The sequence below is a fragment of the Polypterus senegalus genome, chromosome 4, assembly GCF_016835505.1.
Source record: "Polypterus senegalus isolate Bchr_013 chromosome 4, ASM1683550v1, whole genome shotgun sequence".
NCBI classification, from domain to species: domain Eukaryota; kingdom Metazoa; phylum Chordata; class Cladistia; order Polypteriformes; family Polypteridae; genus Polypterus; species Polypterus senegalus.
Window position 1 is genome coordinate 7,319,375 of NC_053157.1, and position 17,260 is coordinate 7,336,634.

The window sequence follows — 17,260 nt, forward strand, 5'->3', positions numbered from 1 at the left end:
GGGTGTTTTAAAGCGCGTGTGTTTCAGCATATCCATCCATTCACATATGACCAAATGTGTTTAACCCCAGTTCGGGGTCAAGGGGAGCCGCAGGCCATTCCAAGCAGCTCCGGGTACCCCGGGTGAGGCGTCCACTTGTATTTCTGAATGTTTGGTGTGTTCAGCCTATTGAAGTGCTACTGTGACATTGGGCCACATGGGGGACATTTTTTGTGGAGCTGCATTTACAGACAAAGATGTACTTCCTCAACCAAAGTAGAAGCAGGTTGTTGGGGTGACCCCCCCCACCCAAAGTGGGGGTACCCCGGTTTTTAGACTGCAGACCATCCAGGCAAGTGCTAAAAAAACTAAAAAGTGTTGGTGGTGCTCATCATCAGTCTCCCTTGTTATGAATGTTAAAATATGGAAACCCAGCTTTCTTTCTTTCTCTCTTTCTTTTTTTCCATTTTTTTTTTCTTTTTTAAACTGGACAAATACAAAATAGTGCAAGACTAAAGCACTGTGCAAAACTGCCGTTTTAATTTAGCCTGAGCACAAACGCCCAGGTTTCATCTCCCACTAACTTACCTTAGTCTTCAATTCAAATGTCATGAGACACGGCACAGAATCGGCCGTTCCATAAGGGGCGGGGCTGAACATATATATTATATACATATGAACTTCTGCGTTTTAAACGGGGGTCTAAAAAGGCTTAAAAAAACAAACAAAAAAAAGATCAACAGCAGTTGCTGCACTTGTACCTGTTTTTTTGTTTTTTTTAAGCAGTCCTTGGCTTTTTTGGGTGCAATAACAGCGTTTTAAGGGAAAACTTGGTTTTTCCCTTCTTTTCTAGTGCTTAACGTTTAGCTTGGGGACGTCTTTTAGATCCTCAACAGCAGCTTTCCATTTTCTGCACGGTTCCTTTTCTTTCGCCTGCCATCAGCCTGGTGAGGCAGCAGCATTCAGTTCAACAGCGTCCATCATATGGCAAGCAACATCTCACCGTTTCCAGCAAGGAGGAAAGGTAGAAGAGAGAGCGAGAAGCCCACCGTAGTGTGCGGTTCAAAGCGATGGACGTTACAGACAAGCTTCAGAAGCCGACTGATGCTAAGTGCTCATGGAAGTCAAAGCGCCTCTCAGACACGGGAAGGTGGCAGCCATCTCAATGAACGCATGGGCCTTGGAGTCTGCAGGCTCTATGGTTATAGCACCGTATCAAAAGCAGCATGGATTCGGAATACTGGCGAGAATGCAGGGAATTTCACAAATCTTCGTTTTGTAGAGATTTGTTTGAACAGCTTCGAGAGACCCCACTGCTAGTGATCCACATTTAGCTTCCTTCATAAGGTGAAAAAGGACCTGTGTGGCAAAATGGCGTCCATTCCTGGTTAAAAAAAAAACGAACAATGAAATCGAGTCATTGGGTAGTGCTGCCGATTCAACAGGACGAGGCGAATGCAGAATGAAGCGGCAACGTTTGAATGGGAATCCAAGACCCACGTGGTTCCATTCTTGTAGCTTGCGTTTCTTTTCTTTCCTTTGGCTTGGCTGTCGCTCTGTCCAGAACGTGACCCTAAAAGCTCCCCCTTCTCGGGAGTCATGCAGCGGTTTAAGTGTGGCCGGGATGAAGGATCACGCATTGTCAGCCTTCTCCGTGAGCCCGAGATATCCCAGAAAGGAGTGCTTGAGAGAACTGGGCGCCGGGGAAGGACAGGAAGAGGCAGACTGTCGCCTGAGAATGGAAGGCAAAGAAGGCTGGAATGAGTGGCTGCTCCTGATGCCTAACTGCGTGGCTGGGAAGAGTGTGGTGAGCGGGATGAGATGCGCCAAATCACAGTTCCTGTACTTCTCATAGTGGGAGGAAATGGAGGTACCATTGGCCAGGAGGATTTGAAGGTCCACGTCCACCTCCTGCTGCTGCTGCTGCTGCTGCTTCCCAGTTACAGAGAGGGCGACCGACTGCAGCGCCTGGGAGGCGGACAAGCTCAAGAGTGGGCTGCTGTTCCTGCTGCTGCCACTGCTGCTCACCAGAAACGCCTCCTTGTTCTTGCGCTGTTGCTCGTCCTCCAGACACTCTCCATTCTGGTGTTTCTTGATGTGGCGGCTGAACACGAAGGGGTGAGTTGTGGTGAACGAGCACTCGGTGCAGCTGAAGGTCTGGCGCGGCGCGTGCTTCAGCTTTTTGTGCAGGTTGAGGTTGTCTTTGCGCTTGCAGCTGTAGCTGCACTGGTCGCAGTGAAAGGGCCGCTCGCCAGTGTGCACGCGGACGTGCTCGATGAGCTTATTGGCGGTCTTGGACAGGTAGCCACACTGCTCACACTTGTAGTGGTTGCCAAGCCGGTGCTCGCGGATGTGCATCTCCAGCTCTAGCTGGTTGGACTTCATCGCCTGGCAGATGCGACACTTGTACTCCATCTTATAGTGCGTTTTCAAGTGGCACTCCATTGCGGTGGGCCGGTTTGTTGAGTAGATGCAGAAGGGGCACCTGGGGTTTAAAAAACAAAAAAAAATAAATAAAAATACAGATGAGCAAATAAGAAAGAGAAATGTGCACGGATAACACAATTAACATGCACAAGCAGGACCACCACAGGAAATTCATCACGTTGGTCAACACCCTGCCCTTCACCCATCACTCATGTGACCTTTTCATTTAAGGGTTTTGACTGGAGTCGTAAATTGAGTTGCGATGTGGGGAATTTAAAGACAAATTACCAAAATGTCTACCAATGGAGGCGGAGCAACTGTGTTAAATGCAATATAAACTGAAAGACTGAAATTCAGTAGACCTTCATCTGAAACAGTGAACTCCTCCTGGACGCTTGTTGGACGATGAAGTGACATTTTTAGTCATTTCAAGCACCCGTGACACAGAATGCAGTGCTGCTCATAATATTAAAAGATTTGGGGAATGGTGAAATTTCAACATCTTCAATGAATTCTTAGAAGCCACTGCAACCGTATGCTATTACCAATGGGAGGCAACCTAAGCAGATAATGCCAAAAATCATTAAATATGGGGGCCAAGTGAGAGAAAGAGCTCAGCTGACATCACCAGGACGCACTTCGCTTTGCAATACTTAGAGTCAAGTCCCTGTAGGAACAGCCAGGAGAGTTCTTCTTTAGCTTACGCTTTAAGGAAGTGGCTTTCTGAGGACCCTTGTAATCCTGACATCACAGGTTCACGGCTGACCACCAGCAGTTACCACAGAGCAAAATGTCTGACCTGGGATGGATTGTGTTGTGATTCCCTAACAAAACACTTGGCGTAGTCGGCAGGATTAGCACTATGGACAGGCAGAGTGATGAGGTTAGTACTGCACAGTATGGTGGGAGCCGAGGAAGAAAGAGAGAAAGTTCTCTGCTTTGCATTGCTTACAGTCAGTCCCTGTGCAAACAGCCAGGAAAGTTCTCGATCATCTTCAGCTTTAGGGAAGCTGCTTCTAAGGGCCCTTGAAATCCAAACGTAGCAGGTTTGTGTACGACCACCGACAGTCCCCACAGTGCAAAATGTGCAGCCTGGAATGGACTGTGGTGTGATTCCACAATTATACAACTGGGTTGTGGAAACAGAAATACCCAGTCATGTGTTCAGTAGGATTTACACATGTACAGTGCAATGGAAAAAAAAAATAAAGTGATGGAGTTATTGGACTCATTTGCCAAATTTATTAACATACAGAACATTAGTTTTTGCCCTGCGGTGGGTTGGCTCCCTGCCTGGGGATTTGTTCCTGCCTTGCGCCCTGTGTTGGCTGGGATTGGCTCCAGCAGAACTGTGACCCTGTGTTAGGATATAGCGGGTTGGATAATGACTGACTGACATTAGTTTTGATCAATTTTACATATATTATGATATCCAAAAAATATAAAAAAAGAGTAATTTATATGTGCAAATGATTACAATATGTGTTAAAACTGGCTATTTATAAAAACCCTAAATATCAGCAGTCAGATTTTCAGATGGAGATGTTTTCATTCTCAGCTTATCTTTAAATCTGTTAGTAGGGTTGGGGGAAGAGGCAGAGTGTATGAGATGATAATGTATGGGGCAGATAGATAGATAGATAGATAGATAGATAGATAGATAGATAGATAGATAGATATGAAAGGCACTATATGACAGATAGATACATAGATAGATACTTTATTAAACCCAAGGGGAAATTCCCATACTCCAGCAGCAGCATACTGATAATAAACAATATTAAATTAAAGAGTGATAACAATGCATTTATAACAGACAATAACTTTGTATAATGTTAACGTTTACCCCCCGGGGTGGAACTGAAAAGTCTCATAGTGGGGTCTCCTCAGTCTGTCAGTGGAGCAGGATGGTGACAGCAGTCTGTCGCTGAAGCTGCTCCTCTGTCTGGAGATGATCCTGTTCAGTGGATGCAGTGGGTTCTCCATGATTGACAGGAGTCTGCTCAGCGCCCGTCGCTCTGCCACGGATGTCAAACTGTCCAGCTCCGTGCCTACAATAGAGCCTGCCTTCCTCACCAGTTTGTCCAGGTGTGAGGCGTCCCTCTTCTTTATGCTGCCTCCCCAGCACACCACCGCGTAGAAGAGGGCGCTCGCCACAACCGTCTGATAGAACATCTGCAGTATCTTATTGCAGATGTTGAAGGACGCCAGCCTTCTAATGAAGTATAGTCGGCTCTGTCTTCTCTTGCACAGAGCATCAGTATTGGCAGTCCAGTCCAATTTATCATCCAGCTGCACTCCCAGGTATTTATAGGTCTGCATCCTCTGCAGAGTCACCTCTGATGATCACAGGGTCCATAAGGGGCCTGGTCCTCCTAAAATCCACCACCAGCTCCTTGGATTTGCTGGTGTTCAGGTGTAGGTGGTTTGAGTCGCACCATTTAACAAAGTCCTTTCTATACTCCTCCTCCTAACCACTCCTGATGCAGCCCACCATAGCAGTGTCATCAACGAAATTTTGCACGAGGCAGGACTCCGAGTCATATTGGAAGTCTGATGTATGTTGGCTGAACAGGACCAGAGAAAGTCCAGTCCCCTGCTGCGCTCCTGTGCTGCTGACCACAATGTCAGACCTGCAGTTCCCGAGATGCACATACTGAGGTCTGTCTGTAAGATAGTCCATGATCCATGCCACCAGGTGTGAATATACTCCCATCTCTGTCAGCTTGTCCCTAAGGAGCAGAGGTTGGATGGTGTTGAAGGCGCTAGAGAAGTCCAGAAACATAATTCTTACAACACCACTGCCTCTGTCCAAGTGAGAGAGGGATCGGTGTAGCATATAGATGATGGCATCCTCTGCTCCCACCTTCTCCTGGTATACAAACTGCAGAGGGTCGAGGGCATGGCGGACCTGCGGCCACAGGTGGTGAAGCAGTAGCAGCTCTATGGTCTTCATCAGATGTGACATCAGAGCGACAGGCCGGAAGTCATTCAGCTCACCAGGACGTGATACCTTTGGGACTGGGGTGATACAAGATGTTTTCCAAAGCCTCGGGACTCTCCCTTGTTCCAGACTCAGGTTGAAGATGTGCTGTAGAGGACTCCCCAGCTCCAGTGCACAGACCTTAAGCAGTCGAGATGATACTCCATCTGGACCCACTGCTTTGCTGGCATGAAGTCACCTCAGCTCTCTGCTCACCTGGGCTGCTGTAATTGTTGCTGGGGGGAAACTCTCTCCTAGGCTGGTATCAGCAGAAGGATGGGTGAAGGGTGCAGTACTCCGAGGTGAGAGTGGGTTCTGTTGAACCTCTAATGTCCATTCCTAAGCTCCTCTCAGAATCTCTATGGTAGGGATTTCAACCTACAGCCTCGATTGCTTGAACATGCGGCCCACGCAAGCCCCTAGACATCAATGACATGCTATCACAAATCATGTGCATTAGCCTTTCTTCTGCGCATTTTTTAACTCTGCACTATATGTTAAGGTTTGAAAACCTCTCTTTGTGTGTGGATCAGACCAGTTCATTAGAGCATCTTATGATGGTTCATGAAGGATTTTAATTGTGTGTTTTCCCATCACCAGGAACTGTAAAATGTAGATGGTTAGGAGGAGGAGCATGGAAAAGAGGAGGGGTTATAGCTATCAAGAGGAGGTGCGTTCTACATCCGACAGTCCTGGGTTCCTGTTTATTACAGCGGACAGTCATGTTTGGCCTATATTAAGCAAATGATGTGTGGCTCCAGTGGACTACCATATATACTCGCGTCAAGTCGGGGCTTGATTTTACCGTAAAATTTCCAGTATTTTATAATGTCGGTTGTATAAGTCAAATGTGGAAAAACTCCAGCTATTGGTCCAAGAGATTATGATATGCTAACGCTCACCTGAGCTAGTAACAAAGACGTGCATGCGCAACAGAGAGACACGCACACAGACACAAACAAACAAACACAAACACACACACACTTGCACTTGAGAGAGAGAGAGACGGCTGGATGCATAAAGCTTGCTTTTAAAGAGACTGCTTCAAGCATTGTTTTAACCTTGTTGTATTTAATGAAGACTTTTTTTAATTGGATTTTGACCTCCACTTGACTTCTGTTTACAACGATCGGTTCGTAGCGTGCATTGTTGCATTGTTACTATGCTACTTTTCTTGGTGGTTTATTAAATTACAGATTTTTGAAATGTTCATTTTTTTCCCTGTGCTTAAAACTCATTAAAAAAAGTGTTTTTAGCGAGCGGTTCGTAGAGCTATAGCACAAACTCTTGCAGTGTTAGTTTTCTCTGTTGTTTTCTCAGCGTTATTCAATGATTTTACATTTAGTTTACTATTACACTGTGCATTCTATGGTATAATTATCTACATTTGTGCTTAAAAATCTTTTAAAAATATATATTAACATACAGTTCGTACGGTCTAGAATGGATTAATTGTATTTACATACAATCCTATGGGGGAAATTAGTTCGGGTCACGACCAAATCAGTTTACGAACAGAGTTTTGGAACAAATTATGGTTGTGAACCGAGGTTCCACTGTATTGTGCCTACGTGACCACACGGTATTACCCGCACTATTCCGAAGCGACATTTGCACTGTTTTGTGTTTTTTGTATCTCGCACCCAAATATACCTTTATCGTAAGAGCATCCCTTGTCTACAATGGAACGTTCGTTCAGAAGAAAATCTGAAGCTGGTTTTAAATTAAAAGTCGTTGAAGTGGTGAAAGAAATTGGTAACTGTGCTGCTGCAACAAAATCTGATGTTTCTGAGAAGCTGGTGGGAGATTGGAGGAGGCAAGAAGATGTAAAAAAAATAAAATAAAATAAAATAAAAAAATGTAAGTGTCATTATTTTTGAACATTCGTGCAAGTCGGGGTCAGATGAAATGATCTATTTTTCAGGTTACAAGAGTATATATGGTAAGTGACTTGGGGAACAAAACATCAACATTTTGGGTCCATGGCCAGGAAACTCCCCAGACCTTAATCCTATTGAGAACTTGTGGTCAATCCTCAAGTGGCAGGTGGACAAACAAAAAAAACCCAAATTCTGACAAACTCCAAGCATTGATTATGCAAGAATGGGCTGCCATCAGTCAGGATTTGGCCCAGAAGTTGATTGACAGCATGCCAGGGCGATTTGCAGAGGTCCTGAAAATAACAACTCCTTGTAAGACACTAAATAACTGATGTCACCTGCCTGCTTTTAGATTTACAGATCCTCAAATTATGACACTTTATCACCATAAAGCACCTTTACTGTGAAAATTCTTTGTATAAAAGCAAACAGTATGGTCATATCCAACACAAAATTGTCTCAGAATAACACAGCACCGTGACACAGAAAAAAAGGCCTCACTGCTGGTAGTCTGGCCCCAAACTCAAAGGGCAGCTTTCAAGTCCTACACAGAACCAAAATGGTAGCTTTAAAAGATCACAACATTATTAAAGAAGTCATTAAATGATGAAAAGAAGCACAACAAATGGCAAGACAAGAGAAAAAAAGGCAAAAATAGAACAAAAGGATAAGCCTAAAAAGGCAACCTAAAGCCCAGTCCGTAACCCAATTGACAGAAATTGAAATACAGAAGCAAAATTCACAGAAAACAGAAATGTAAAACCACAACAATGAGTAGTCCTCACTCCTCAGTCTGAATATAAAGGTTGATGGTGGCCCTTCAAGAGTGATGTCACGGTGACTCTGCTTCTCAACAAATATATGCTATACATGAACTTTAAATAATAGTTAAAGTAAACAAACAGCTACATAACAAACAACACATGAAAATTCTAACACAACAGAAACAATACAAAGAAAAATGTACTTAAGCCAGGGAACAAACAGTGATGCCCTCTAGTGGCTGAGGTGAGGTAACAGGTTCACTCTTACCACTCACTACCCTCAGTGACACAGTATGGCCCACCAGTACTTATTTGTGATGGATTATATTTGTGTGTAGTGCATTCTGGGTGTTCTGACACATGCATACTAAAATACACTGCCTGGCCAAAAACAAAGTCACACACTCTAATTTTTTGTAGGACTACATTTAGCTTTGATTATGGCATACATTCGCTGTGGTATCATTTCGATAAGCTTATGCACTGTCACAACATTTATTTCCCTTCAGAGTTGCATTAATTTTCCCCCAAGATCTTGTACTGATGATGGGAGAGTCGGCCTGCTGCGTAAAGTCTTCTCCGGCACATCCCAAAGATTCTCCATTCTTCTGCACTCTATGGTGGCCAATCTATGAGTGAAACTGGTGTCTTATGCTCCCCTGAACCACTCTTTCACAATTTGAGACTGATGAATCCTGGCATTGTCATCTTGAAATATGCGCCCATGCCACCAGGGAAGAAAAAAAATTAATTGAAGGAAAAAGCTGGTCATTCAGTACATTCAGGTAGTCAGCTGACCTTAGTTTTTGGGCACATAACATTGCTGAACTTTGACCTGACCAACTGAAGTAACCGCAGATCAAAACACCAGGCCCATAGGCTTGTACAGTTGGCACTAGGCATGATGGGTACACTGCTTCATCTGCCTCTCTTCTTACCATGATGTACCCATCACTCTGGAGCAGGGGAAATATGGATTCATCAGTCAACATGGCCTTTTTCCTTTGCTCCAGAGTCCAATCTTCATGCCTCGGAGCAAATTGAAGTCTTTTTTTCAGATTAGCCTCACTGATATGTGGTTTTCTTGAGACTACACAGCAGTTTAGTTCCGATACCTTGAGTTCTCTTCACATTGTGAATGTGGAAATTCTCTTACTTTCACTATTAAACTGAGCCGTGAGTTTTTCTCTTGATTTTTTTACGATCTGATTTCATCAAACATTTAAGTGATCTCCGATTACTGACCACAATTCTTAATCCAAGATGATGGTACACCACTATCCTTCCAGGTTTTAATCATGTATTGGACAGTTGTTAACCCAGTTTTAGTAGTTTCAGCAGTCTCCTTAGTTGTTTTCTTTGCTTGAAGCAGGCCAATAATGTGACACTTCTCAAATAGCGACCACAGGATTTGTCTTCCGACATGGTTATTTAAACAAATAAGAAGCTACTCACTGCATCAGTTAGGGTTAAGTAACGTGTTGCCAGCTGAAACATATTAATCACTGCATTACTTGTATAATGGAAGACTCTTACCTATTTGCTTAGTTAAATCCAGGTGGTGACTTTCTTTCTGGCCATGCAGTGTACAGTCGTGGCCAAAAGTTTGGAGAATGACACAAGTGTTGATTTCCACAAAGTTTGCTGCTTCAGTGTTTTTTAGATCTTTGCATCAGATGTTTCTCTGGTATACTCAAGTAGAATTACAAGCAGTTTAGAAGTTTCAAAGGCTTTTATTGACAATTACATGAAGTTTATACAAAGAGTCCATATTTGCAGTGTTGGCCCTTCTTTCTTTTTCCAAGACCTCTGCAATTCGACCTGGCAGGGTGGCAATCAACTTCTGGGCCCCCACTCTTGTATAATCAATGCTTGGAGTTTGTCAAAATTGGTGGGTTTTTGTTTGTTCTTGACCACAAGTTCTCAATGGGAGTAAAGGTCTGGAGAGTTTCCTGGCCAAGGACCCAAAATTTCGATGTTTTGTTCCCTGAGCCACTTAGTTCTCACTATTGCCTTATGACACGGTGCTCCATCCTGCTGGAAAAGGCATTGTTGGTCACCAAACTGTTCTTGGGATGTTTGGGAGAAGTTGCTCTCAGAGGATGTTTTGGTTCTTAATTCACAGTTGTGAGTGAGCCTACTGCCTTGGCTGAGAAGCATCTTATATCTAAAGCTCAATGTGTGTGTTTGTTTCTTATATAATTCTACACTCTTGGCCCAATCTCAAAAACATTTTGCATGCATATCTCTCTTTGTCAGGAAGAGATTACTTTGGATCCTCAAATGTTGAGGTGTACCTTTCCTTTTTACGATGGTGAGCTTTAAGGGTGGTACCTTTGCCTGGATTTTGACCCCTGAGATAAATTTATTCCAGGGCTCAAAATCTGGGTGATGCACCATCTTATATGTGAACAAAGTGATTTGTCACACATAATTATTGTCTGAGGAACAAATATTTCTTTTTGAGTTTTACCAGTATTTATTTATGTTTTTTTTTTTTGGTCAAATCTATGCCACCTGAGAAAAGGACTGCAAATGGCCAAGTGTCTTCTGCTGCCAAACAGAAGTTAGAGAGTCCGGCCTTAAAATGACTTACCGGGTGCTGCCACCAGATTAGAATAAAGGTAACATGAAAAAATGTTTAAAAAAATGTAAATTAAATTAAAAAAAATCTAAGTATTATGCCATCATTGCCCATGGTGTACAAAGGGAACCGGTCCTGGTAATCAGTGACAAGTCAAGAATGAATTTGCAAAGGCGTATTGTTCTCTAGCATTACAAATTTAGTGGTATGATGATGTGGGCTGTGCAGTTTTTGCCATCCATGTTAACTTGGTTCTGTATGTTAAGTTCCAGCAACTTGTAATTCATGTATTTCAGCACAAAAAAGTAAAAAAAAATCAGCACTATGGAAAATGCCTGTCAGATTCAGCCTTGGGGTTTTTGGACACCCCTCATATGTGATGTTTTGGAAATTGAAGAAAATGTCGTTTTTCTCCACTGAAACACCTGCTGCCAATGAAAGAATGATTGCTGTGCTAAATGTCATGGCAAACAGACATGCAAATTTGAGATTTTCTGGAACATGAAAGAACCTGTACGGTCATTCATGTGGTCATAGCTGTGGTATATGGCCGGCTTGTCATCCCGGCCAATACCCCCAGGCCGCCAGATGGAGCCCTCCCTGCAGTATAGAAGTGCCCCGAAGACCAGCAGGGAGTCATGGACAATGTAGTTTTTATACACAACCCTGCTGGATACCATAGGGGCTGCAAGAGGGAGCTGCAGGGAGGCCCGAAGAGTCATATGTGCCTTATAACCCGGAAGTGCGTCATAGAAGACGCGACAACAGAAGTGGCGTACTTCCGGGGTGAAGAAAAGAACTTGTGCCTGACCCGGAAGTGATAAAGAATCACATGGACTGGGGATTGGGAACACTTCTGGGTCAGGGAATATAAAAGGACTATGGCAGCTCCCAGATGGCGAGCTGAGCTGGGTGGTAGGAGGGCAACGTGTCTGGGATTGGAGGATTGTTTATTGTTATTGTGATTAGTGAATTAATGAGTATTGTGGAGGAGAGGGTGCTTTGTGCACTGTGCTGTATTAATAAAGTCAACATTTGTACTTTTATCTGGTGTCTGCCGATTTGGACAAGGGTTCAAGGGAGCAATACTGCCCCCTATCTGTCACAACTGGCAAGGCAGTCCCTCGTGAAATGACACTTCAGGGACTGGTAGAGACTATATATGCGTGTATACTGCAGTTGATCTCTTATATATATTTCTCTTCTGGTTCGTCCTGCTTCCTCTTCAAAACTGGCCCCCATGCAGTCCACATGGCATTCTCGATTCCTATTGGTTCATCCTGCTTTTTTCTTCAAAACCGCTCCCCCCCACATGCAGCCCACACGGCATTTCTCGATTCCTATTGGTTCATCCTGCTTCCTCTTCAAAACCGCTCCCCCCCACACGCAGCCCACACAGCATTTCTCAATTCATATTCCTCCTCTTCCAAACCCTTCCCCATTCTGCCTGCGTCCTCCCATACACATCCATGCCGCTTTTCTCGATTTCCTATTCCTCCTTCGGACTACCGTGTTCCCCGCTCCTCTCTCATGACCCCATTTGTTGTCACGTCACCGCCCTATATCTAGCCTGACCGTGTGACCTTTCACTTCGGCCATGTGTGCGCCGGGAGTCTTTTCTGTACCCTGCTACAGGAAGGTACTCTCTCGAACTTTGGCATTGGTTTCGCTCCTTACTATTTTCGTTATACTGCGACGGTTGTTTCCTAAGCCTTTGTTATAAAATGAACGACAGTATCTTCTCTGTCGACAGGTTTTTGTACAACGTCATCTCTATTCCGGGATCCGGCAACTGCCTGTTCCTATCAGTGGGTTATTTCTTGACACAAACGGTTGACGAAGGCAATGCACTCTCACTACGACATAGGGCAGTAGATTTCATTGCATCATATTGGGACAGATTTGGAGATGTTCTTCCTGTTGTTCTTTCAAGTTATCACAACAAGTCATGAGTACTATCAATACATGGCAACATCTGGACTTTATGGAGGCGAAGATGAAATTCAAGCTCTTTCCGAGATTCTCCATGCTACCATTGTCATTTACTTCAAACACAACCCCAACATCCCGCCTTGCATTACGTTTGCAAAGATTTGCGTTCATCTACAACAACCAGGCTTCAGCCACGGTCAGTTGTACGTGGCTTTTTCTAGGGTTAGATCTTTCTACTCATTATCTGTCGTCTCCAGCAAGACACCAATTCACAATAGCGTCTTTCAAGAAGTATTTCTTACTTCTTGATTTCTGAATTCTTTTCTCACCGTTTTCCGTTCCTATTCATACACCGCTGTATGCTACGGCGGCGTCGGCTAGTTGTAATTAAAATGTAAACAAGAAGCGGCTGAAAAGGAAACAGGATGTATAATTACGGTACCAGTATTACTGCAAGCTGATCAAACAGCAGGTAAGATCTTCTTTGCCATGCCAGGACTGGATGCCACTCGCGACTGTATTTCAAAAAAGTGTCGGGATCAGTTTTCTTAGCACTTTTTCTGCTTCCTCCACAGATGTAATAATGCAAAGCTTGCCTTGAATGTCCACTTTCGGTTAGGCAGGGTACAAAAAACTGTATCTGATCTTGGCTTTCCGTAAGTGCCGTTTAATGTTGTAAAGTGTGGCATGTTTAGCAGTTGAGGGTGAGAAATCGGGGAAAATACGAATGTGGTTATTTTCAAATACAATCGCTTGTTTCTGTCTGAGAAGTAACATGTAATTTAAATTGTAATTTTTCAAAACGCACGATGAGAGTCCTAGGTTTTGAGGCATTCGATCCACATATGCGGTAAGTGGCTGTTATCTTGGTGTTCCAATTATTTTAGAGAATAGTTCACTGTTGACAAATTTCACCAGGTTTGGACTTTCACGATTCTTAGGGAGACCTTCGATTCTAATACTGTATTATTCCTTCTGCATCCATCTTCCAGTGCAGCAAGTCTCTCTCCGAGTACCTTACATTTGGAATTTGCAGCTGTTGCTTTTCTGTCAGCGGTAGATGCCAGTTGTTCATTTATTTCAATAAGAGTCGTGAACATTTGCTTAACGTCTTCCAACTGAGCAACTGCAGTATGAATGGAGCACGTCAGGGCAGGAGTCAGACCATGAGACAACCCATGGGTTTTGGTGGAAAGTGAGCCGTCCGTGACAAAATGGGCAACTCGTCTTTTTAACAAAGTTTCTGCATATAGTAGCAGTGCTACTTAAAATAGCCTACAACTCCCAGCAGCCCCATCGGTATTACACTATTGGGCAGATTCGCAGGGAGCAGGGGTGGCTGGGGAGAAGATCAATCAAGTGGGCTTTTTAAAAAGAAGCCAAAAAGACACCAAGAATAATTGCCATTATCTACTCATCACACACGCCACTGGATTACAACTACCACTCTCTTGGGTTGCAGTTCCGTCTGAATGTGCTGTATGTGCCGTCCTGCACCTGCTTGTTGGTGTGGATTTGTCCTGGTCGGCTTTGTCTTTGTCTGGGGTGTGCTCCCAAACACCACAAATCTTCACGTTGCAATGGGTACCTGGTAGGACAAAACTTTACATTTCCTTCCTAGGGCTGTTCACAGGAATTTTTAATTCCACTCTCCATCGTCATCTGCTTCTGCTATACTGGACTGTGTTGGACTTTGTTGTTAGTGTTTATTGTATACTGTGCAGTGAATATAAATAATTATCACTGTCAGGAAACTGGGGAGGGCTTTTACATCCATGATTTTGTGCAATATTGTGTTTGTCCTCTTCATTATTTGATTAACATATTCTTTATTATTTATCTAACTATTCATTAAGCTGTTTATCAGTGTCTCTTTGTGTGCGTGTGAGTGCTTCGGGTCAAGGCTGGATGTGCTCCTGGGGTCCCCGCAATAAAATTAACAAATCACAGCCTTCAGATGCTGTGAATCTTAGCATCCCCATGACTCAAGTAATAAAAGTAGATGCAGGGCACCTGGTATGGGGAGATGTGCCACTTTTTTTTCTCACAGGGTTAGTAGGTGGGGATGCATTTAATAGACGACATCACAGCAAGATTAAAGCACTTTTGGTTGGCGAGTCCCATCAACCGAGGTGTGTCAAAAGCCAATGAGACATTCCTTGTGAGATTTTGGGCTATAAAAGAAATAAATGGTAGTTGTTGTCAGCCTCCATATACCCAAGGTATATTTAGGGACCAAGGTGTGCCAGCCTTTAGTGTCTAGGCCAGTGGTTCCCACCCCCTGTGGCTGCAGGTTTCAGCCAGCTTTTGTTTGTAATTATATTGCTAGTGTAAATAATTGAGCTGTTATTTCTCAGTCTTGGTGTTTTGGGGTCAATGTAGAAATTACAAATGTATGTTTGGTACATTTTTATTAAATTGGGCTATGCAGTTATATGAAGATACTCTAGTTTTACTTTTTAACAATATTTTCCTCCTCATTTCATTCTGCTTTCCATGTGTTCTTGTTATTTAATCCATGATTTACTAATTAGGGGGTCCGACACTGAAGTGGTTGCAGCCTTTCATCATTCAGTGTCATCTGCCCGGGTGTCTGCTCTGCTTGTTCTTAATTGTCATTAATAAGAGACAATGAAGGGAGACCAATGAGAGTTAAGCATTTAAAGCTGTAACAAAAATAGAATTTTTTTTAAAAAAAATGTCTTACAAATGTAAAAATCAAACTGTTGTGCTTTTCTGAATGCAGAATAAGAAAAACAAGACCAGCTGATTAAATGAGATCCGTTATTATCACCAATTGTGAATCTGGTAGGAACTAAAACTTGCAGCCACAAGGGGTTCCTGTTTTTGGGCAACACCGGTCTCGGTTCGCGGACACCCCTGAGCTCCTCACACCAAAGCAATTGAGACCCAAGGTGGAGTACTAAGGAGTGACAGACCGTGCGTGCATTACCCATGACACTGGACAGCACCATTTTTTTTTCCCCCGAAAGGTTTTGCATTCTGAAAATTTTGATGATTATAATATATAATTTCAAGCTGAACACAAATATAATTTTGGACTGACTAACTTTAAGACAACTAATAAATTATCTAAGTATGCTTCATATAAATTGATTTCTGTCTGTCTGGCAGTTTTACTCTCAGTGTTAACATTCCTGCTGTTTTAATGTGCTTTGCAATGCATATAATAATAAAATGTATAGCATTTTCATTTCAACAGGTGGTGCATCACAAACATAACTTCAGGTGAGAATCCAATACCAAATAAGGTAAAACTGAAGCAAGAGACAAACTGACATTATAACTTACTAGAAAAAAATTAAACACAAATAAAAAAAGATAACAATTTTATTTGATTTTGCTTTGATTGAGGGAGTAATAATCTTATTCGAGTCTATTAAACTTTCTAATGATTTGTCCTCGTTAATGTAGCAAAATGAGAGCAGGAAAAAAAAAACAGTGTAAATAAATAAATAACAAATTCCATTAACATCTATAAACAGGATCTGAGTTTAAGACCCCTGCGGTCAGACCATCAGCTACGTCTCTCTGTGTGACAGTTAATGGACACCGGTGGGATTTGCATGTCTTCTCTCAGCCCAAGAGAAAATACTGGAAGGAAATAATAAAGAGGTATTGGAACTTCATTGATTTAGGGAAAGCTTTGGACTGAGTACCAAGTGAGATGGTGTATTGGAGTTTAAGAAGAAAACGAATTTCAGAAAAAATGAATTTGGGTTGTCAAAGCTATGTATGAAAGAGCTAGTATGCCAGTCAGCAGTGCAAATGGAAAACACGGCATTCTTTGAAATCCAGGTTGGTGTACATCAGGGGTCTCATCTTGGTCCATTACTTTCATCATTGACATGGGTGCAGTGAGTGAATTTGGCCAAAGAGAAGTTCCATAGGACATGCTGTATACAGACGATCTGACTGTAGCAGAAGACTCCGCAAATAAACTGCAGGAAAGTTTCAACCAATGGCCAAAATCAAGGACGTATGATATGTGCCCTACATCTCAAAAAGAGAGGAGCCCCATAAACAATTATGAACTGCAGAGGAAATACATTGAAACAAATGGAAGTGTTTAAATATTTGGGGTCAACGATTAGTGCTAAAGGAGGATGTGAGACACAGGGTTAGGGTTAGGGCAACAAAACTGACCTCCTGCAAATTGGGACTAAAGTGCAACTTAATAAAATGAGCTCCTTCTCAGTCCATCTTGGCGGTGATCTCATCAGACCTGCCTCTACTGCAAAGAATCTTGGTGTCATTTTTGATTCCTCCCTTTCTTATTCCGCTCACATAAAGCACATTAAGAAACTTTCTTACTTTCACCTCCATAACATATGCTGTGTTCGCTCCTTCCTCTCCTTTTCTAATGCTGAGAAACTTGTCCATGCCTTTATCACATCGATTACTGTAATTCCCTACTGGCAGGTGCCCTCTAATCTTATATCACAGCTCCAGCTTATTCAAAACTCGGCTGTAAGAGTCCTGACTCGAACCAGCAGCAGTGAGCACATCACATCCATCCTGCTCCGTCTTCACTGGCTCCCTGTGTCTTACAGAATCGAATTTAAAATCCTACTAATAACCTACAAAGCCTTAAATAACCTCGCGCCAAACTACATCAGTAACCTTCTCCATCACTATGTGCCCACCCGCCCACTAAGGTCCTTCGATTCTGGTAATCTTGTTGTGCCCC

The 17,260-nt window shown here is 43.0% G+C and overlaps 1 protein-coding gene across 3 annotated transcripts in view; it reads right to left on the reverse strand.

The window, feature by feature from the left end:
• Nucleotides 1–301: 301 nt before the first annotated feature.
• znf827 (zinc finger protein 827) overlaps nucleotides 302–17,260 on the reverse strand; it is a 224,708-nt gene continuing 207,749 nt past the window's right edge. For all 3 annotated transcript variants that reach the window (XM_039750210.1, XM_039750211.1, XM_039750209.1), the window contains one exon: nucleotides 302–2,464. In XM_039750210.1, coding sequence (XP_039606144.1) covers nucleotides 1,612–2,464 — 853 coding nt within the window. In that variant the 3' untranslated portion in view covers nucleotides 302–1,611. The remainder of the gene's footprint in view (nucleotides 2,465–17,260) is intronic.